Below are 22,622 nucleotides of genomic sequence, written 5' to 3'. Positions count from 1 at the left end.
TACCAGATTTTTTTCAGTGAATCTGGGGACACTTTTAACTTCAATGGATTTTGCTAGGGGACGGATTGGTAAATCCAGGGACTGTCCCCGGGAAACGGGGACGTCTGGTAACCTGATTTTAAAAACTACCCCTAAAACAGCAATTTAACATGATTTTTGCCATTGATTCATAAAATGAAAGCAATAAACAATGTACTGCAGTCACACAATCAGTAGCTGAACTGGGTGTCACACAGTCACAAAAACAAAACAAGAAAGCCGCAAAAACAAAACCGCAAAATAAATAGCAAAATCAAACAGACCTCAGCGTAACACTCAAATCATCAGCGTAACTCTCAAAAAGGAGCACGTTCGGCTTCCGAAAAAAGTTCACAAACTGGAACACCTACTTCCGGGTTTGCAGTGTTTGAGTTCCAAGTTGTTTGAGTACCAAGGCATTTGAGAACCAAGCTACCACTGTACGATAACTATCCTTCGCATTAATGCCAGCGTTCTTACGGAGCCCACAGTTGCCTTTCTGCTAAAGAATGCTGCGTAGCGCAGAGGTTGATTGTGAGAATACTTAGCACCGATCTTGTGTATGTCAGTGCCAGTCCACATATCTTCAACAGAAATCAGCCTGGACTACTTTGGGGTTTGCGGGTTCTCCATCCAGACATAATTATTACCATCATCGTTATTAATTTAATTATTTAATTAGTCTACTGCCCTTCATCTGAAGATCCCAGGACAGTTCACATCAGGAAAATACAAAATGAGACTGTAGAGTGCCCTTTTAGGCCCACCTGAGCAGACGGGAGCTGCAAGCCGAGAAAAGGTGATCTCTCCCAAGGCCCTGTGAGTCCGAGTTCATGGCAGAGGCAAGATGTGAGCGGGGGCGTTTCTGGGATGCAGACCCCTCACTCTTGGAGGTCTGACGGAAGGGAGTCCAGCCCCGTTGGTCCAGAAGGGCCCTAGCTCAGTGGCAGAGAGCATCTGTTTCCGAGGCAGAAGGTCCCAGGTCCAGTCCCTGGGAGAGAGTCCTTTCGGGACCCCGGAGAGCTGCTGCCAGCCAGTGCAGACTCCATTGCTCTCCAGCCTCGAGTCCCCAGATGTGGTTGGAGTCAAACTCCCACTGCTCTGACCATTGGTCATGCTGGCTGGGGACGATGGGGATTTCAGTCCCACAACACCTGGGGCCCCAGGGTTCAAGGACGCGGGCGTGCAGACAGCATTGTGGGGGGTTCTAAAAAGAGGTTGTCAAGGATTCCTTAGTTGCGATTCCAGCATTGCAGCGGGTCGGACTAGATGACCCTTGGGGGTCCCAACTTCACAATTCTATTTTTTAAAGTTAGTAAATATAATATTTAAAGTTATTAAAAGTTATTTTTTAAAAGTTATTAAAAATAATAACATCTATCTATCTATCTATCTATCTATCTATCTATCTATCTATCTATCTATCTATCTATCTATCTATCTATCTATCTATCTATCTATCTATCTATCATCACACCTTTTCTTGTCGCGATTGTGCTCCTTCTATTCAGTTTCACTTTCCTCTGGACGCGCAGGGGTTAAGCCTTGACCTGCGGAGGAGGAGGGGGCGGAGCGAGCTGCACCAGCCACCTTCCTATTGGCCCTCCCTTTCTCCAATGGCGCCGGCCCGGCTGTGCGCCGCAGCCAATCGCAGGCGCCGCTTCGTGCTTCCTTGCGCGCCGGCGTCCTTTCTCTTCTCTCGCTTCTGCGCGAAGCCTTTCCTCCGCGGTCCCGCCCCCCTCCCGGGGATGAGATTGGCAGGCGCCGCAGCCAATCATTGCACCGGAGCTGCTTAAGGTGGCATTGCATTCTCTTGGCCAGTGCAAACAGAGGAGCCAGCTGGTTGCAGAAGGTGGGGATTGGCTGGCAGAGCCCAAGTCACCAGGTAGGAGCATTTTTTTGGGGGGGGGGGTGTTGGCATGCTCAGCGCTGAAGATCCACTGGATCCCAGCAGGATCCCGGGATCTGCTGGGGGGAATCAAAGGAGGAAGCCCCCGGAGCCTTCTGCTGGCTGCAGGAAGGGAGCCCGCCATGCCCAGGCGCGCAGCCGAGCCAAGCGGGTGCCCTCGGCCTTTGGCTCCCGGGTCCTCCGGCGACTTCCTTTGGTTGGGGCATTTGCAGATTCGCAGCAGCTGCCAGATCCAAGATGGGCATCCTCCTCTCCGGGCTCAGCTGGCACCGATGAGTGTGGGCTGCCTGCCTGTGCAGGAGGCGGAGGAGGTCGTGCCCAGCTGGCAGCCTACAGAGTCAGACCGTGTGGGTCCACCTAGCTCAGGGCCGCCTCCTCTGACCCGCAGCATTTCAGGCAGGGGAGTCTGCACCCCCCCCCCCCAAACCTGGACATACTACAGGAATTCGAACTCAGAACCTTCTGCATGCTAAGCAACCGCTACCACCAACCTTCCCTAATAAGAATATAATGTAATGTAATGTGATAATATAGGAAGCAGCCTTATGCAGAGCCATATCATTCCTCCGCTGAGTTCAGTATTGTCAGCACTGACTGGCAGCAGCGCCGGAGCTTCATGCAGGATGCTGTGTATCTGCCACAAATTAAAAAGGCCCTGCCTAAAGCAGATTGTCCTTAGAGCTGGGAAACGGTGGAGGTGTCCTCTTGCTCACGCTGTCAACTTTTCTGGCCCAGGACCTTAGTTGCTCTGACAGCCATCAATTCAGCCGCTCAAGCCATTCCTTCCCCTTGTTTCTTCTCCGCAGTGGTGGAGAGAAAAAATCTTGCTCCTTATGGCTGCCCCAGGGAGATTTTGAGCCAGGCTGCTAAGAGTCTATATGGGAGTGATGTCTTCTGTACAGATTAAGGGAAGTCACATCCCCGCTCTCTTCTGCCTTCAAGTCCTGTGTCTCGTTCTGGGTACCACAGTTTAAGGATGGTTTGGACAAGCTGGGAGGTCAGTGCAGAGGAGGGAGACCAAGATGATCAAGACTTAAGAGGAACGTTCCAATATCTGGAAAATGTAGCAAGCTTGTTCTCTCCTGCTTGAACCTGTGGACTCGAACCTGTGGAGGTTTCTAAGCAGAGGTTGGGTGGCCATCTGTCAGGGATGCTTTAGCTGAGATTTCTTTTTTTTTAAAAAATAAATATTTTATTAAATTTTTAACAAGAAAAAAGTTACAAAACGATAAACAAAAAACACAAGAAAAATACAAAAACCAAAATTCAACATAGAAAGAAAAATAAAAAATAAAAATCCCTCTTTTTCATTTCTTACCGTTCATTTACTTATTTTCCTGACTTCCTCACACCTCCCTTTTTTGTATTCCATTTAAAAATTGGTTCAGCAAATTCATTTAATTATTTATCCTCACATATTATAGCTTCAAATTTTCGTCTAATATCAACCCATTCTTGCAAATTCTTATTTTACCTTATTACTAGAACCACTTCATTTCATTTCAACATCATTAACATTCAAAAATTTTACAGTTCAGTTTACCGTTAATTTCTTTAACCTTATCTTACCTTCAAAACAATAAAATTTCAAAATTTAAACCATATTTAAACTTAACTCCTTCAAACCTTTCTGCTAAAGCCAATTAATTCCTTTCCAGAGATTTCTGCCTTGCAGGGCGTTGGAGTAGATTGACCCTTGGGGTCCTTTCCATCATAATAATAATAACAATAATAATAATTTATTTATATTCCGCCCTTCTGGCTGGGTTTTCCCAGCCACTCTGGGTGGCTTCCAACAAAGTATTAAAACACAGTGGTCTGTTAAACATTATATATGATTATATATGATGCATATTTTGCCTGTGGCTATAGAGGTACCTCATGGGGGTTGCCACTTCCCCTCCCTAGATGGAGGCGCTGTGACTTCGGACAGCTGCAGGATAAGGAGGACTCGAACAGGTGGAGGTTTCTCCATGGCGGGGGGACGGGGACGTGCACCTGTCGTGCTTGACAGCTGGCCAGATTTTATTTTAGTTTATCTTGCTGCCTTGGTCACTTGCAGAGGTGGTTGCTGGACCTTTAATTTATATATATATATGCTAGGGCTGTCATGGGATGTTACATTCACAAGAAGAGGTTATAAAGCTGGTTACCTGGATATCTGCAATGATATGCGGGCAGGTGAGTGGAAGATACCGTCATGGGAAATGAGAGAGAACAAGAGATGGGGCACACCTGACATAAAAACATGAAACTCTAAAAGTGATCTTTAGAGACATAAGGAGCACCAAGAAGAAAAGGCTCTAAATTGCACCAAGAAAAGAAATTCAACCAGTTTGATGTTACTTATTCCAAATTTCTTCAGAGATTTGTGGAAGAGAAAATGCATTTACCTTCCTTCAATGAAATCCCACCAAACAGAGACAAAAGAGGTTACCTTTGTTTTGCCTTTCAAAAAAAATAGGTGTACCACCAGGTAAGTTTTTCATGTAATGCAATTTTCCACATCTTATTCCACCATTAGTGTGTTGTTGAAATCAGGCAATGTTTTCCATCTTTGGGTAATCGAGAGACTCCTGTTCCTTTTAACATTAGGATCATAAAGAAAGGAATTGAAACTAAAACTGCCATTATAGTAATGCTGTTAAACATATCTGTGGTGTGGCTGCATTGGGAGCACTGGGTTCAGTTCTGGTTGCCTCGCCTCAAAAATCATGTTATAGAGTTGGGAAAGTGTTCAGGAAAGGGCAAAGCAATAGATCGAGGGGATGGAGCGACTCTCTGGTGAGGAAAGGGTGCGGCGTTTGGTTTGAGTTTAGGGGAAAGGTGAGGAAGAGTTGACATACTAGAAGTTTGTAAAATTACTCCTGGCAAGGAGAAAGTGGAGAGAGAGAAAAGAGAGCGGGGAAGGATGTCAGTTTTTGAAATGTCAAATTGATTGTAAAACTAATGAAATGTATAAATTTGAAAAGTATAAATAAAAAACTAAAAAAGAGAGAAAAGTTTTTCTCCCTCTCTCATAACATTAGAAGTCGTGGACATACGGTGGAGCTGAATGTTGGAAGATTCAGAACGTAGAAAAGGAAGGACTTATTCATGCACTTCATCGTTAAACTGTGGAACTCCTTGCCACAGGAGGCAATGGTGGCCACCAGCCTGCATAGCTTTAAAAGAGGATTGGACAAGTTCAATGGGGGAGAATTTGCTATGAGAGCTGACGTGCTCCATCCAATGAACAGGCCTATATTTAACATCCTCTTCCTCATTGCACTTTGCCATTCCGGATATTTGTGGCGTTCCGGGTTTCAAAGCCCAGCATCCTGGACCTCCTGCCTCCTGGGGGAGGACGGTGGCTGGCTGGTTTCTCCCTTGAAATCCTCCTTGGCTTATGATGTTCTGCGGTTGCTTCTCCCAACCGCACAAGAGACGTTGGGCTGCCTCTTCCTCCCAAATTAATGGCTGTTCCTGCATTTTCCAGGCTTCTCAGAGCCGGGAAGGATGGAGGAGAGGAGAGAGAACGGTGGCCTCCTGTGTAAGAGAGATTCTGGAGAAAACGAAGCGTCCCGGAACGTCAGCTCAGGTTTGTGTTGTTCTCCAAGATGTGGGGAGCCCTCATGCCCATCGGGGAGGCAAGTTACCCATTTTATTTGGGGTCACGCTCCCTCTGAAGGAGCAAGTGCATAGCATGGAGGTTCTCCTGGGCACACCTCTGTCTCTAGAAACCCAAGTACTGTTTTTGGGGGACAGGGGGCGGGCTGGTGTGGGGGACTCCCTGGTCCTGAATGGGGTAACTGTGCCCCTGAAGGACCAGTTGCGCAGCCTGGGAGTCATTTTGGACTCACAGCTGTCCATGGAGGCGCAGGTCAATTCTGTGTCCAGGGCAGCTGTCTGCCAGCTCCATCTGGTACGCAGGATGAGACCCTCCCTTCCTGCGGACTGTCTCGCCAGAGTGGTGCATGCTCTAGTTATCTCTCGCTTGGACTACTGCAATGCGCTCTACGTGGGGCCACCGTTGAAGGTGACCCGGAAACTACAACTAATGCAGAATGCGGCAGCTAGACTGGTGACTGGAACCAGCCAGAGGGCCTTCTCGGTGATGGCTCCCACCCTGCGGAATGCCCTCCCATCAGATGTCAAGGAAATAAACCAACTATCTGACTTTTGGAAGAAGGCAGCCCTGTTTAGGGAAGCTTTTAATGTTTGATTCCATTTTTAATATTCTGCTGGGAACTGCCCAGATGGGTGGAGCATAAGTAAATAATAATAATAATAATAATAATAATAATAATAATAATAATAATAAATTTCTGCCTTGCAGTGGGTTGGTCTAGATGATCCTAAGGGGTCCCTTCCAACTGCGATTCTATGATCCTCTCCAGAATCTTCCATTCAGCTCCATTGGATGTGCATGAACTCTAGTGCAATGAGAAAGGGAGAGAAACCTTTTCTCGTTTCTTCACCCCGTGCCTCATTTTTTAAACTCCCCAAATGTTCCAGCCTTTCTTCACTGGGGAGCTGCTCCTTATTCCTCTGGCTTGCCCTTTCCTGCACATTTTTAATCTCCACCGTTTATTTTCGCCCGCAAGAGTGTTTCCAGCCCAGATCTCCTGTTGCCACAAGGCAATTATTCCTTTTTATTTTTATTTACTTTTATTCTTATTCCTTTTCATTTTATTTTTATTCCTTCGAAAGGACAACCACCAACCTCTGGCTCTGTTATTTCCCTTTTGTCTTCCAGAAGTCCTCTGCACGACCAGATATATGGAAGAAGGAAGTTGTCCAGAAGAAGAGGCCAAGAAACCAAACGGAACCAGCGACAGGAAGCGGGCAGCGAAAGGCGCCATTTTTCAGTGCACCAGCTGGAGAAGGAGTTTCCCTCGATGGCACAGACTGGCAGCGAGGAACCAGAAGATGCCCCCAGCGGAGGAGGAGGAAGAAGACGACCCCAACCCCGAAGGAAGCAGGGGCTTGCGCACCATTGGCGCAGGAAGGGCGGACTTGGCAGGTGAAGAGCTGCGCAGCGCCGTCCGAGTTGGGGAGGGCAAAGCGACCCAGAGAACGGGCGCCGTGGAAGGAGACTTCACCTGCGGGGAGTGTGGGAAAGGCTTTGCCTTGCGGTCGTCGCTGAACACCCACCAGTGCACCCACACCAGGGGGAAGCCCTTCGGGTGCCAGGCGTGCGGGAGGTGCTTCAGCCAGAGGCCCAACCTGTTGTGCCACCTGCGCCACCACACCGGGGAGCGGCCCTTCCAGTGCGCCAGGTGCGAGCGCCGCTTCCGCCAGAAACAGCACCTCGCCAAGCACCAGTGGACCCATTTCCGGGCGTGGCCGAGCCCAAGCGCCTGCCCCGAGTGCCAGCGGAGCTTCAGCAACAAGGTGGTTCTGCGCCTCCACCGCCGGGTCCATGCCCGCCAGCGCCGGCTGGTTTTCCAGGAGCTGAAGGAGGCCTACCGGGAGACGGTGGCAAGGCAGCGGGAGGAGGTGCGGGCCGGCCTGAACTGGGCGCCAGCGCGGCCCGCGGGGCGCCGTCGGGGGGTGAAGAAGTTCATCTGCAGCGAGTGCGGCAAAGGCTTCACCTGGTGGTCCTCGCTCAGCATCCACCAGCGCATCCACACGGGCGAGAAGCCCTTTCCATGCTCCCAGTGCGGGAAGAGCTTCACCCAGAAGCCCAACCTCCTGCGCCACCTCCGGTACCACAGCGGCGAGAGGCCTCACGCCTGCGCCGAGTGTGGAAAAGGCTTCACCCAGAAGCAGCACCTGCTCAAGCACCAGCGGACCCACGCGGCAGAGAAGGGTTTCCAGTGCCACGCCTGCGGGCAGACCTTCCCCACCAAGGGAAGCCTCACGGGGCACCAGAGGGCTGGCCACGCGGGATCCGAGGCATTGGTGGAGCGGGGCGCCGGGCGCTTCGCTCTGGGACACCCGGAGAGCTTGGAGGCAGTGGTGGAATCGCTGATGGCCGGTGGGCAGGGCCTTTTCCGCCCCGCTGAGGTCTCTGGGCTGCAGGGCGACGGCGGGCAGCCGGTCCTGATCGTGGAGCCGGGGACTCGGCCGCTGGCTCTCTTGCAGACAAAGAAGGGGGTCTTCTGGAAGCCTGAGCTGCCCAAGCCCCCATTCCCGGAACAGAAGCAGTACATCTGCAACGAGTGCGGGAAAGGCTTCGTGTCGTGGTCGGCTCTCACCATCCACCGCCGGATCCACACCGGCGAGAGGCCTTACCAGTGCGGCGAGTGCGGGAAGCGCTTCAGCCAGAAGCCCAACCTGGTCCGGCACCAGCGCTACCACACGGGGGAGAAGCCCTACCCCTGCGCCGAGTGCGGGAAGCGCTTCGTCCAAAAGCACCACCTCGCCAAGCATCAGCGGGTGCACAGGAAGGGCGCCCCGCAAGGGCCGGCTCCCGCTCTGAAGGTGGAGGCGCGATAGGACCACCGGCTCAGGGGATCGTTGCCAAAACCTGCCTTTCTTGCAGGCCAGGACAAAGTGTGTGTGTGTGTGTGTGTGTGTGTGTGTGTCCGTCCGTCCGTCCGTCTGTCCGTTCTGCTCAACTGTAATATTCTCCTTTGTGTTTGTGGTTTGCAAGAGTGGAATCTTGCTGCGGGATCTGCTGCATCAATGCTGCAGCACAGGGGTTAGCAAACTTTTTCAGCAGGGGGCTGGTCCACCGTCCCTCAGACCTTGTAGGGGGCCGGACTGTATTTTGGAAAAAAATAATGAACGAATTCCTATGCCCCACAAATAACCCCGAGATACATTTTAAATAAAAGGACACATTCTACTAATGTAAAAACACACTGATTCCCAGACCGTCTGCGGGCCAGCTTGAGAAGGCGATTGGGCTGGATCCGGCCCCCGGGCCTTAGTTTCCCTACCCATGCTGTGTTGGGATACCAAGTCTGGGTAAAGGGCAACAACATGGACTGAGCTGCTGCTCTTTTGTAAGTTTCCCCACCCCAGACTTAGGTCAAGAGCGTGTCCTTTGCATTTGTTGTTGTTGTTGTTGTTGTTTAGTCGTTTAGTCGTGTCCGACTCTTCGTGACCCCATGGACCAGAGAACGCCAGGCACTCCTGTCCGCCACTGCCCCCCGCAGCTTGGTCAGACTCATGCTGGTAACCTCGAAAACACTATCCAACCATCTCGTCCTCTGTCGCCCCCTTCTCCTTGTGCCCTCCATCTTTCCCAACATCAGGGTCTTCTCCAGGGAGTCTTCTCTTCTCATGAGGTGGCCAAAGTACTGGAGCCTCAGCTTCAGGATCTGTCCTTCCAGTGAGCACTCAGGGCTGATTTCCTTCAGAATGGAGAGGTTTGATCTTCTTGCAGTCCATGGGACTCTCAAGAGTCTCCTCCAGCACCAGAATTCAAAAGCATCAATTCTTTGGTGATCAGCCTTCTTTATGGTCCAGCTCTCACTTCCATACATCACTAGTCCTTTGCATAAGGACTCCCAAATAGTAGTCACAACATGAAGCAGCCTGGGCGTCGTCCGAAAGATTTGGACTACAACTCCCATCAGCTTCCAGGTGTGTTGAGCTGTGTCAGTTAATGGGAGTTGTACTCCCACACATCTGGAGGGTGGCCATTTGTGGTTTGCGCAAAGGAAAAGCGTTGTATGAGAATGGGCAGAGCCTTCCTGGTGTTGGGACCGGATGGGACCCCAGGGGTTGCCCTGTGTGCCTGATGCAGAGTGGATATGGTATTGCTCAGTGTTCTTTGCTGGGTGGTCAGAACAGGTCAAATGAAGTTTCCTGGCTGATGTATGAGGTGTGAACTTATTTCCTGGTGAGCTTGTCCGCATATCCCTGAACTTAGCTGAAGTATGGAGGGGACAGCCACCTCAGACCAGGCACCAGGGCACTGCATGTGACCATCCAGGGCATCACGTGTGACCAACCATGTCAAATATAACACACCAGGAGCTGGGTAACCTCCTCTTTGCCATTTTTCTGCAACTGCGAAAATAAGGTAGTTGTTGAATGTGTTGTGATCCATTATGGCTGGGCTACATTCAGTGTAGCCCAGCCTTCAGCAACCTGGTGCCCTCCGAGGTATTTTGGACTACAACTCCCATCAGCCCCCAGCCAGCGCAGCATGATGGGAGTTGCAGTCCAAAGCATTTAGTGGGGAACCAAGCTGGGAAAGATGGCAAGGCTGTTAAAAGTTCCTTTTTAAAACTTGCCTCTTGCATCCTTTCAGCATCCAGCAAAAGTTTGGAGTTGGCTCATGACCTGGCCCTCCCAGTTTCTTAACAGACTCCAGACTTTTCCCGGCTCCTCTCATCGCCAACCCCACAGAGACCCCTTCCGGAAGGAAGCAAGGTTTCTTCCGAACCTTAGAGCAGAGTTTTCAGTGCCCATCGAGCGTTAAATTTCTAATGATTGTAAAGAAATCTTAACAACCTGCTTGTTTCAGACCCACGGAGAGGGCTGACGTTCTTCCAAAGGGCAGATCCACGCCTGCTCATTCAGACATAACCCCTTCATTCTGTCACGTGTGAATCAGTGCCTCAAGTGCATTTACCGCAGGGAGACCATCGGTCACTTGAGAGCGGGGCCTTTTCTTAGTGGGGTGGAGATTCCATTAAAACATCTGTGAAATGTGCCGCTGTTTCTCTTGCTGCTTTTACGTGCCCCCCCCCGATCTCTGAGAGCTGAGAGACCCCCGGGGTTCCAGGCCCAAGGTCCAGTTTCCTTGGAAGGTCAGCGGAGACGGCGATGTCTTCAGGGTATATGGTTTTACTTACACATATATACAACCTGAGCATAGGACGGAGGTGATCTTGTTTCTCCGTTAGTCGCGGGTGTGCCAGATAACACCTCCCATCATCATTTAGCAGCGAGGTTAGACTTTGCAGAGGGTTGGACTAGATGCTCCTTGGGGGTCCCTTCCAACTGCAGTTCTATGATTCTGCCCCTATGCTTGCCGAGGCTGATGGGAGTTGTAGATCAGCGGCGACTGGAGGGCCCAAGTCTCCCCACTCTTGCTTTGGGGAGCAGGGAAAGTGCAGCACATTTTAAAAAACATCTGAAGGCAGCCCTGTTTAGGGAAGATTTTAATGTTTGATGATTTATCGCTTTATTATTATTATTATTATTATTCTGTTGGGAGCAGCCCAGAGAGGCTTGTTTGTAGTGTAGTTTGGAACCATTGCTCCGTGTCCGCTTCTCTGGAGCAGCAGAAAACAACCTTTCTCCCTCCTCTATGTGACATCCTTTTATATATTTGAACATGGCTATCATATCACCCCTTAACCTCCTCTTCTCCAGGCTAAACATGCCCAGCTCCCTTAGCCGTTCCTCATAAGGCATCGTTTCCAGGCCTTTGGCCATTTTGGTTGCCCTCCTCTGGACACGTTCCAGTTTGTCCGTGTCCTTCTTGAACTGTGGTGCCCAGAACTGGACACAGTACTCCAGGTGAGGTCTGACCAGAGCAGAATACAGTGGCACTATTACTTCCCTTGATCTAGATGCTATACTCCTATTGATGCAGCCCAGAATTGCAATGGCTTTTTTAGCTGCTGCGTCACTGTTGGCTCATGTCAAGTTTGTGGTCAACCAAGACTCCTAGATCCTTTTCACATGTACTGCTCTCAAGCCAGGTGTCACCCATCTTGTATTTGTGCCTCTCATTTCTTTTGCCCAAGTGCAATACTTTACATTTCTCCCTGTTAAAATTCATCTTGTTTGTTTTGGCCCAGTTCTCTAATCTGTCAAGGTCGTTTTGAAGTGTGATCCTTGATTGTGGAGACATGGCTTGGGTCAGCATGCAAGGACGATGATCTGGATTCCTCCCCCGGATTGGCATGTCCAAAGGCCAAGCCCGCAGGCCTGGTTCTGGGGCACACTCCGTTCTCCCTCCTTCTGTATTCATGGCCACCAGTTCCTGGACCAGATCCGCAAGGGTGGGGCATTTGCTGCCCGCTAATGCCAGAGAGCGGCTGGGGAGGCCACTGGCAGGACTGACATTTAGGATCCACGTTAATAAGACTAGATCGGGGTTTCCCAAACGTGGGACTCCGGCTGTTTTGGGACTACAGTTCCCATCGCCCCTGACCCACTGGTCCTGCTAGCTAGGGATGGTGGGAGTTGTAGTCCCAAAACAGCCAGAGACCCAAGTTTGGGAAACTGTGGACTAGATTCAGGATTGATGGGGAGCTGAGCCAGAACCTTGGCTTTCTAGGACCACATTTGCACCATGCAATAATTGATTGATTGATTGATTGATTGATTGATTGATTGATTATTGCATTTATAGGCCACCGTTTTTCTCCAAGGAACTCAACATGGTCCACATGGTTCTCCCTGGCCTCATTTAACCACCACCTCAACACCCCTGCAAGGGAGGCAAGAGGTGGAGAGGGCAGTGGCTGGCCCCTAAGTTCACGTCCAGCGGGCTTTCTGGCCAAGTGGGGTTTCGAACCTGGGTCTCTCCCAGCCTGGCACTCTAGCCACTACACCACCCTGCCTCTCAAATAGACACTTATTTACTGAACAAAATGAAAAACCTGCCTCATTGGAATAAAACCCTGAAAGCAGTTAGCAGGCAGGTGGCCGGGGTGGAGGGAGGGAAGAGAGAAACACATTTAAATTATCAGCAAAATAATTTAAAAGTAAGTGATTGAGATGATTGCAATCAACTGGAAGACCAGGCATAGGCAAACTTGGCCCTCCAGCTGTTTCGGGACTACAGTTCCCATCGTCCCTGACCACTGGTCCTGTTAGCTAGGGATGATGGGAGTTGTAGTTCCAAAACAGCCAAGTTTGCCTATGCCAGTGTAAGACAAAGAGGGTTTAAAAAAAAAAAAAAGTCAAGAGGTAGTTAACCCTGCTGGCAGGCACACACTCTAAACCCTGTCTGTGGTGCCCACCCCTTTACCGCAAATGATGAAACGAGACCAGAGTATGGGGTTCAAATTGGCCACAACTTTATTGAACTTCAGAAGTGGGAAACTTGGCACAGGCCTTGGCAGGTAACCCTCTCCGCCCGCCTGGCTGAGGATATGCAGGCAGATGAGGTCCAGTGAGAGGGGACTGCAAAGTGCAAACTTACATAGCATGTCCTTCCTCCGACCTTGTCCCGGGAGTTTGACCTACATGCCGCCGCTCTAGGGCCAGGGACTCCCAGTTTTTGCCCTTTAACGGGCCCTGCAAGCGCCACTGCATGGGGAGGGAGCATGAATGCATCCCCCCGACTTGATGTTAGACTAAAGGCTACCTTGCCAAGGCCTAAAAACCGCCAAAGTTGTGACAAAATGCTATGGGGAAGGCAAGACCTGCCAATGCAGGGAAAATTCCTTCCCGCTTCTGAATACAGCAACTATCTTATGACCGCCCCTTCATGGATCACTGCCTTGCCGTGGCGAAGGGGCTTGAAGAACTCAGAGAAGCTATGAACTATGCCGAGCAGGGCACCCAAGATGAACAGGTCATAGTGGAGACATCACCTTGCCAACAAAGGTCCGTATAGTTAAAGCTATGGTTTTCCCAGTAGTGATGTATGGAAGTGAGAGCTGGACCATAAAGAAGGCTGATCGCCGAAGAATTGATGCTTTTGAATTATGGTGCTGGAGGAGACTCTTGAGAGTCCCATGGACTGCAAGAAGACCAAACCTCTCCATTCTGAAGGAAATCAGCCCTGAGTGCTCACTGGAAGGACAGATTGTGAAGCTGAGGCTCCAGTACTTTGGCCACCTCATGAGAAGAGAAGACTCCCTGGAGAAGACCCTGATGTTGGGAAAGATGGAGGGCACAAGGAGAAGGGGGCGACAGAGGACGAGATGGTTGGATAGTGTTTTCGAGGTTACCAGCATGAGTCTGACCAAGCTGCGGGGGGCAGTGGAGGACAGGAGTGCCTGGCGTTCTCTGGTCCATGGGGTCACGAAGAGTCGGACACAACTAAACGACTAAACAACAACAATCTTACGACCGCAGCAGCGTCCACTGACCTGGAATGCAAAATATTAGCCTGTAAGGAAAGAATCATTAACTTGAAGACTGCTGACCTAGGATGAAATTATGGAGGCCAGAAATTATTAATTGGAGGGAAGGTGGGTGGGTGATCCTGGAAGGAAGAACAGCAAAAGAGGCTTGAGCAATGGAGTCAGCCTCTTTTCTTTTGGCCTAAGGCCCACCCCCACCTCCCACCCTGGCCGTCCGGCCGTCCATTGACCTCCCTGGCTGATGCGTGTCAAAGGCCGGCTCAAGCAGGTAGGTGGCACCTGCCCAGGTGAGCCCCGCTGGGTGCTGCAAACCCCGCCCACCTGTGGGGAAGGGAGGGCGGATAATAACTTCTGCAGGACAAACACAGTCTTTCAAAACCTGCAGTGCATATGCTAATGGATGGCATCCTTTGCATATTTTAATAAGTCCTCGTTTGCAGCAAGGACTTAATAAATCAGTGTCGTTTATAAATCTGTGTGAAGAGCCCTGGGTGTTTGCTCTGGCCTGGAAGGCCAGTTGCAAATTCTGAGTGTAAATCGGTTGGCAAGCAAGTCTGCTCTGCCTGTGAGCTGCCGCTGCAGTCCCTGGATCCCGGCGGATGAGGGATCCAGACCCCATGAAATGGAGGAAGGTGAGCAGAAAGAGGAGGAGGAGGAGGAATCACCTGGTGGGGTATCAGATCCTTTGCCCTGTGGGATTCCCAGCATAGGAGAGAGTCCTGGAGGTGGACAAATAACCCTCCAGCAGGTAACCAGGCCAGAATGATTGTTCTGCTGGGCCCTCCACCCTCGGAGGCAGCAGTCGCTTCTGGGTACCAGTTTTGGAAGCCACAGGTGGGGAGAGATGCTCTGGTGCTCGGATCTTATTTACAGGTTTCCTGTAATGGGCACCTGGTCAGTCACTGTGAAAAGAGGATGCTGGACTCAATGGGTCATTGATCCAAGAGGTTCTTCATAGAATCGTAGAGTTGGAAGGGACCCCCCAGGGTCATCTAATCCAACCCCCCGCAAGGCAGGAATATGCAGCTGCCCCATATGGGGATGGAACCTGCAACCTTGGCCTTATCAGCACAGCGCTCCAACCAATGGAGCTATGAGGCTCAAGTCTCACGTTCTTATGCTGAAGGGTAAGATCCTAGGACAACACTGCTTCTCTGGGTGGGAGTGGCCCTGACTGCAGGGAGAGGGGCAATGGGCTCCAGGGAAGACCCCACTGGCTCCTTCCTGACCTATATTGGCTTTCGGAGAAGGGCTGTGACTCAGGGACAGAGCACTGGCAGTTCCTGGCTTCCTCTCTATCTCTTTTATTTTTTATTGATACAGCAAGAAAAGAAGAAAGAGAAAACACAAATACCAAATTACACACAGGAATAACCATAGACACATAATTTTCTTAACAAACGATGAAACATAAATGGGTCTTAACACTAAAAACCCCACCTCCCGTCTATTCCATATTTCAATTTCGTATTACTTATTGGCAATACACACTTCTATCATAATTAAACTTTTTCTTCTTGTTGTTGTTGTTTAGTTGTTTAGTCGTGTCCGACTCTTTGTGACCCCATGGACCAGAGCACGCCAGGCACTCCTGTCTTCCACTGCCTCCCGCAGTTTGGTCAGACTCATGTTTGTAGCTTCGAAGGCACTATCCAACCATCTCGTCCTCTGTCGTCCCCTTCTCCTTGTGCCCTCCATCTTTCCCAACATCAGGGTCTTTTCCAGGGAGTCTTCTCTTCTCATGAGGTGGCCAAAGTATTGGAGCCTCAGCTTCAGGATCTGTCCTTCCAGTGAGCACTCAGGGCTGATTTCCTTAAGAATGGATCGGTTTGTTCTTCTTGCAGTCCATGGGACTCTCAAGAGTCTCCTCCAGCACCATAATTCAAAGGAATCAATTCTTCGGCGATCTGCCTTCTTTATGGTCCAGCTCTCACTTCCATACATCACTACTGGGAAAACCATAGCTTTTACTATACGGACCTTTGTTGGCAAGGTGATGTCTCTACTTTTTAAGATGCTGATACTTTTTCTTAATATGTCTTAATTCTTATATCTACCTTGCAACTGTTACTGAAGTTCCCTGAATGCTGCAACAGAGTTTAAACTACTATGTTTATATTTCAAATATTCTTTGAAAACCTTTGATCCCCAGTGGCATCTTGTCCAGTCATGGTCGGAGGTACAAAAGGAGGCTGGCTGGCTACCCAGGAAGCAGGGCCAAGCTGTTGATCTTTATTGGTCTCCTGCAACAGAAGAACCTGTTTTATTTTTATGCTTTTTTAAATATGAAGCCGCTGGGAGAGATCATCAGGGGGTTTGGGCTGGGTGTTCATCAGTATGCGGATGATACCCAGCTCTACCTCTCTTTCAAATCAGAACCAGTGAAGGCGGTGAAGGTCCTGTGTGAGTATCTGGAGGCGGTTGGAGGATGGATGGCGGCTAACAGATTGAGGTTGAATCCTGACAAGACAGAAGTACTGTTTTTGGGGGACAGGAGGCGGGTGGGTGTGGAGGACTCCCTGGTCCTGAATGGGGTAACTGTGCCCCTGAAGGACCAGGTGCGCAGCCTGGGAGTCATTTTGGACTCACAGCTGTCCATGGAGGCGCAGGTCAATTCTGTGTCCAGGGCAGCTGTTTACCAGCTCCATCTGGTACGCAGGATGAGACCCTCCCTGCCCACGGACTGTCTGGCCAGAGTGGTGCATGCTCTAGTTATCTCTCGCCTGGACTACTGCAATGTGCTCTCTGTGGGGCTTTGAAGGTGACCCGGAAATTACAACTAATCCAGAATGCGGCAGCCAGACTGGTGACTGGAACCAGGCAGAGGGCCTTCTCGGTGGTAGTTCCCACCCTGTGGAACGCCCTCCGATCAGATGTCAAACAAATAAACAACTATCTGACTTTTGGAAGACATCTGAAGGCAGCCCTGTTTAGGGAATGTTTTTAATGTTTGATTCTATTTTTAATATTCTGCTGGGAACTGCCCAGATGGGCGGAGTATAAGCAAATAATAATAATAATAATAATAATAATAATAACAACAACAACAACAATAATAATAATAATAATAATAATAATAATAATAATAATAATATATTTCTGCCTTGCAGTGGGTTGGTCTAGATGATCCTAAGGGGTCCCTTCCAACTGCGATTCTATGATCCTCTCCAGAATCTTCCATTCAGCTCCATTGGATGTGCATGAGCTCTAGTGCAATGAGAAAGGGAGAGAAACCTTTTCTCGTTTCTCGCCTCATTTTTTAAACTCCCCAAATGTTCCAGCCTTTCTTCACTGGGGAGCTGCTCCTTATTCCTCTGGCTTGCCCTTTCCTGCACATTTTTAATCTCCACCGTTTATTTTCGCCCGCAAGAGTGTTTCCAGCCCAGATCTCCTCTTGCCACAAGGCCAGACACGCTCAGGCAGTGCCTCCCTTGCCTTCCTCTTTCCCACGGCTGGGGGGGGGGGGCGGCGTTCGGGAGCCGTATCCCAAAACTGCTGAAGGGCAACAGGTTGGCCAATGCTGCCTCCGTGAGAATCCCAATTACCGTAGTAGGGAATTAAGAAAACCTTGTGAAATATCGGCAGCCGGTCTCTTGGGAACAACTCACATCAACACAGCGTTGGCTGCCAACCTGAGCAGCGCGGAAAAGGGCTTGGACCAATGCATGAAGCACAATGAGGCAGGTGCACAGTTCAGCTGCGGAACTCCCTCCCACAGGATTAGGGAAATTCATGGAGGAGGAGAGGGCTGCCGATGGCTACTCCCTACGATGGCTCTACCCTGCTTCCACGGGAAGGGGAGAGTGTTGCTCCTGCGCTTGAATCCTGCTCACGGGTTTCGCACGGGCATCTGGTTGGTCACTGTGAGAACAGGATTCTGGACAAGATGGTCCCATTGGCCTGATCCTGCAGGCTCTCCTTACACACCAGTCTCTGAACGGTGGGAGATTCCAGGGGTTCCCGGCGCTCCTCCAGGGTTTGTGTTTCCTTTTGGGGATGAGGGATAGGGGAGAATGTGGTGTTTCTAAGATTTATAGCATACGTATATACACAACAAAAAAATTCCTTCCAGTAGCACCTTAAAGACCAACTAAGTTAGTTCTTGGTATGAGCTTTCGTGTGCATGCACACTTCTTCAGATACACTGAAACAGAAGTTTCCAGACCCTTCTATATAGTGAGAAGGTGGGGAGGGGTATTACTCAGAAGGGTGGTGGGAATGGGTGATTGGCAGATAGCTGTGATGAGCCTGTTGACGACTCTTAACGACTGCAATAGGTCTTACAGGAAAAAGCAAGGGGTGAGAAGGTGAAAAATGGCTTTGTCATGTATAATGAGATAAGAATCCAAGGTCTTTGCCTACAGACAGCCACCCAATCTTAAACAACTCCTAACCCACAATAATACTACAACCAGACCTAACACGGACACTGGCACCAGAGCCTGCAATAAACCCAGATGCCAACTTTGCCGCCACATACACCCGGACAACACCATTACTGGCCCCAACAACATCACACATACCATCTCGGGACTATTTAATTGCTCATCGTCTAACATTGTGTATGCAATCAAATGCCAACAGTGTCCTTCAGCTCTCTATATTGGACAAACAGGCCAGACCTTACGCCAAAGAATAAACGGACATAAATCAGACATCAGGAATCACAAGACAGAGAAACCAGTAGGAGAACACTTCAATCTCCCAGGACATTCTATACAAGATCTCAAAGTAGCTGTTTTACTACAAAGGAATTTCAGAAATAGACTGGAAAGAGAAGCTGCTGAATTGCAACTTATCACCAAACTTAAAACCATGGAGAGTCCTGGTCTGAACAAAGACCTTGGATTCTTATCTCATTCTACATGACAAAGCCATTTTTCACCTTCTCACCCCTTGCTTTTTCCTGTAAGACCTATTGCAGTCGTTAAGAGTCGTCAACAGGCTCATCACAGCTATCTGCCAATCACCCATTCCCACCACCCTTCTGAGTAATACCCCTCCCCACCTTCTCACTATATAGAAGGGTCTGGAAACTTCTGTTTCAGTGTATCTGAAGAAGTGTACATGCACACGAAAGCTCATACCAAGAACTAACTTAGTTGGTCTTTAAGGTGCTACTGGAAGGAATTTTTTTGTTTTGACTATGGCAGACCAACACGGCTACCTATCTGTAACTGTATATACACAACGTAAGCCTACGATGGAGGGGTTCACAGAATTAACACCCCAAGAAGGCCTTGCTTCTCCCATGGCCACAGCCTTGGATCCCAGCAGAAATCAGGCACGGTTTTTTCTCTGCCTTTCCGGCCTCCAGCTTTTGCCTGCAGCTTCTAGCTCACAGTTCAACTCTCAACTCTTCCCTTTTGTCTTTCTAACTAACCCAGAAAGGGAGCCCACCTGTTTGCCCTCTGGCACAGAGCTACACCCTTTGTTTCCTTAAGGACTTAAGTACTTAGCAGGCCATTAGCAGCCTGGCCTGGCCATCCCAGCAACTGGATCCAGGAATGAGAAGAAGGCTGATCACCAAAGAATGTATGCTTTTGAATTTTGGTGCTGGAGGAGACTCTTGAGAGTCCCATGGACTGCAAGAAAATCAAACCTCTCCATTCTGAAGGAAATCAGCCCTGAGTGCTCACTGGAAGGACAGATCCTGAAGCTGAGGCTCCAAGACTTTGGCCACCTCATGAGCAGAGAAGACTCCCTGGAAAAGACCCTGATGTTGGGAAAGATTGAGGGCACAAGGAGAAGGGGACGACAGAGGACGAGATGGTGGGACAGTGTTCTCGAAGCTACGAACATGAGTTTGACCAAACTGCGGGAGGCAGTGGAAGACAGGAGTGCCTGGCGTGCTCTGGTCCAGGGGGTCACAAAGAGGCGGACACAACTAAACAACAACAACAACAACAACAACTTAGAAGGCCATTAGCAGCCTGGCCAGGCTATCCCAGCAACTGGATCCAGGAATGAGAAGGGGAAGCATTTGGCATCCCTCTGTCTCGAAAGACAATGGAGTGCGCCTCCAGGGGTGAAGTCAGATTGCTGCATTAGCAGCCTGGAGGTGACCTCTCAGGGGTGCAGGCCTGGGCAGTGTGTCTGGAGCTCCTGGGCTGCCCAGATGACAAGACCCCCCTCTCAGCCTCACTGATGGGGTCCAAAGGAAAGCAGAGCAAGACGTTTGGCACCAGCTTGGCTGCAGGAGTTGCTGAAAGGAGGCGTACAAGGCGCCATGCCACCATCTTGGGAGTCCAGATTTGTGTATGGTTTACTCTTTTTCCCTCTCCTAAAGATGTCCCACAAGGCAGCAGAGGTTTCTCCTTCTCCTAGTTGAGCTCCCTTCCCTCTACACAGGCATGGCCAAACTTGGCCCTCCAGATGTTTTGGGACTACAACTCCCATCATCCCTAGCTAACAGGACCAGTGGTCAGGGGTGATGGGAATTGTAGTCCCAAAACATCTGGAGGGGCAAGATTGGCCATGCCCACATCTATAACAAGTGCAGAAACCACCTTCGTGACTGCTGGACCCACGCTTGGTCTTGTCCACTCCGTCTGCCGGAGTCTGTCTTCGCACACAGGGAAAGCCCCTAACTCACTGAGGCTTTGAGACCCCTTGGCTACCCGCACTTGGTCTAGCCCTGGCATAGGCCAACTCGGCCCTCCAGATGTTTTGAGACTACAAGTCCCATCATCCCTGGCCACCGGTCCTGTTAGCTAGGGATGATGGGAGTTGTAGTCCCATAACATCTGGAGGGCCAAGTTGGCCTACGCCTGGTCTAGCCGGCCAGTCAAAGCCATTCCCGGGATGTGGCCACTGTCTCATGCACAGAGCATCTGGGAGCCACAGGTGGGAGTGAAGGTTGGGGACCAAACCATCTCAGAAGGAGCATGAGCCAGAGGTACGACACCTCCCCTACCACTCCATTCAGCCTAATCCCCCCTTCCCACAAATTGAAGAATTCTAGAATCCTAGAGTTGGAAGGGACCCCATGAGTCATCTGGTCCAATCCCCGTACAATGAAGGCATCTCAGCTGAAGCACCCGTGACAGATGGCCCCCCACCCACTCAGTGGTGACCTCGGGGGCCAGTCTCTGCCCTTCTCTCAGCCCCACAACCCAGTCTCTGCCCCCCACCCTGGAAGAATGGCAGATGAAGGTGATGGACTACATGGAAGTGGCGGAAATGACTGGCAGAATCCGAGACCAGGGAGAAGAGTTGGTGGAAGAAGATTGGAAGAAATTTAAAGACTACTTACATAAATACTGCAAAATTAATGAATGTTAGAATGATGTCGGAATTGAAGTTAAGTGGTTTTAGCAGCAATGTTATAAAGGAGTATGTAAAAATAATTGTTATTAGGCGAGAACGCAAAGTTATAATACATCAAGGTAAAGGATTAAGATAAAAACAAGGAGGGAAAGGATTTGCTGAATTATCTAACTGAACTGGAATACAAAAAAAGGGAGGTGTGAGGAGGTCAGGGAAACAAGCAAATGAAAGATAAGATATGAAAAGATTGATTTGTTTTTAATCGTTTTTATTTTTGTACTTTGTATTTTTTTTCTTTTTTCTCTTATTCTGTAACCTTTTTTTTTTTTTTGAAACTTTACTAAATATCTTAAAAAAAACAACAACAACCCAGTCTCTGCCCTTCTCTCAGCCCCACAACCTCACGGTGTCCTTGTGGGAATTAAAGGAGGAGAAGGGAGAAGCGGATAAGCCACAGCAAGGGGAACAGTGAGAAATAAATGCAACAAACAGGCAGACAAAGACTTTATTTTGTCTGTCCGGAGAAGGGGCTGCTGGGAAGATGCTGTTTCTCCTCTGCTTCTTGCATCACCCTGAGAGAAGGAGCCCAGTCCCCCTCCCGCTTGCCAAGGCCACCCTCCCCAGAGCCAAGGCTCCGGATCAGCAGCCCCGGCTCATGTGACGGCGCTGCACCCTGGCAGAGCCGGCAGATGGCAGGGAGGGGGGCGGTGTGCCGAATCTGCTCAGGCTCCCTTGTGTCAAGGACAAGGACAAAACACTTCACCTAGTCGCACACAGGAAGGTTTCCGCTCGGATTTGAAGCCTGAAACAAAACACACGCTTCGTTGGGGAGGAAGCGGCTGTAGCCCAAGGCCACCCAGCTTCGTGGCCAGCTGGGGATTCGAATCGTGGTCCCTGCCACGTCCTAGCCCAACACTCCAACCCAGGGGTAGGCAACCTAAGGCCCGTGGGCTGGATGCGGCCCAATCACCTTCTCAATCTGGCCCATGGATGGTCTGGGAATCAGCGTGTTTTTACATGAGTAGAATGTGTCCTTATATTTAAAATGCATCTCTGGGTTATTTGTGGGGCGTAGAAATTTGTTCATTCCCCCCCCCCAAAAAAAAATATAGTCCGGCTCCCCACAAGGTCTGAGGGACAGTGGACTGGCCCACGGCTGAAAAAGTTTGCTGACCCCTGCTCTAACCCTTACCCCACACTGCCTCGCTCTTGACTGCCTGGCTCTGACTTGCAGATCGCTTTATCCTACAAAGCCTCAATATGGCACTGCAGCGGGTGGGTGGGATAGATGTTTGGGGTGCCCCTTCCAAGGCTACAATCCTATAGCCTTGTGTGGCATTGAGGACACCCCCAGTTCCATGGGGAGGGGGGCTCTTGGGCCGTAACTCAGTGGTAGAGCCTTGCAAGCAGAAAGTCCAAACCTCAGCATCTCCTGGTAGGAGAGGCCAGTGGTCTGACTTAATAGCTCAACCTTTTATTCGGGACCATGAGGA

The 22,622-nt window shown here is 50.0% G+C and overlaps 1 protein-coding gene across 1 annotated transcript; it reads left to right on the top strand.

The window, feature by feature from the left end:
* The first annotated feature begins 1,794 nt into the window (after window positions 1–1,794).
* ZNF775 (zinc finger protein 775) lies at window positions 1,795–8,903 on the top strand. The gene is made up of 3 exons (XM_079946828.1): window positions 1,795–1,903; window positions 5,406–5,507; window positions 6,666–8,903. Exons 2-3 carry the CDS (start codon window positions 5,426–5,428, stop codon window positions 8,348–8,350), a joined length of 1,767 nt encoding a protein of 588 aa, XP_079802954.1. The 5' UTR covers window positions 1,795–1,903; window positions 5,406–5,425; the 3' UTR covers window positions 8,351–8,903.
* The last annotated feature ends 13,719 nt before the right edge of the window (window positions 8,904–22,622 follow it).

Source organism: Podarcis cretensis (genome assembly GCF_951804945.1).
Source record: "Podarcis cretensis genome assembly, chromosome: 12".
NCBI lineage: Eukaryota > Metazoa > Chordata > Lepidosauria > Squamata > Lacertidae > Podarcis > Podarcis cretensis.
The sequence above is the reverse complement of the archived record's forward strand: the minus strand, read 5'-3'. Positions and strand labels throughout refer to the sequence as shown.

Coding starts and splice junctions, on each gene's coding strand:
- ZNF775 (XM_079946828.1), top strand. CDS start 5,426: ATGGAGGAGAGGAGAGAGAACGGTGGCCTCCTGTGTAAGAGAGATTCT. Junction 5,508..6,665: donor GTCCCGGAACGTCAGCTCAG/GTTTGTGTTGTT, acceptor TTTGTCTTCCAG/AAGTCCTCTGCACGACCAGA.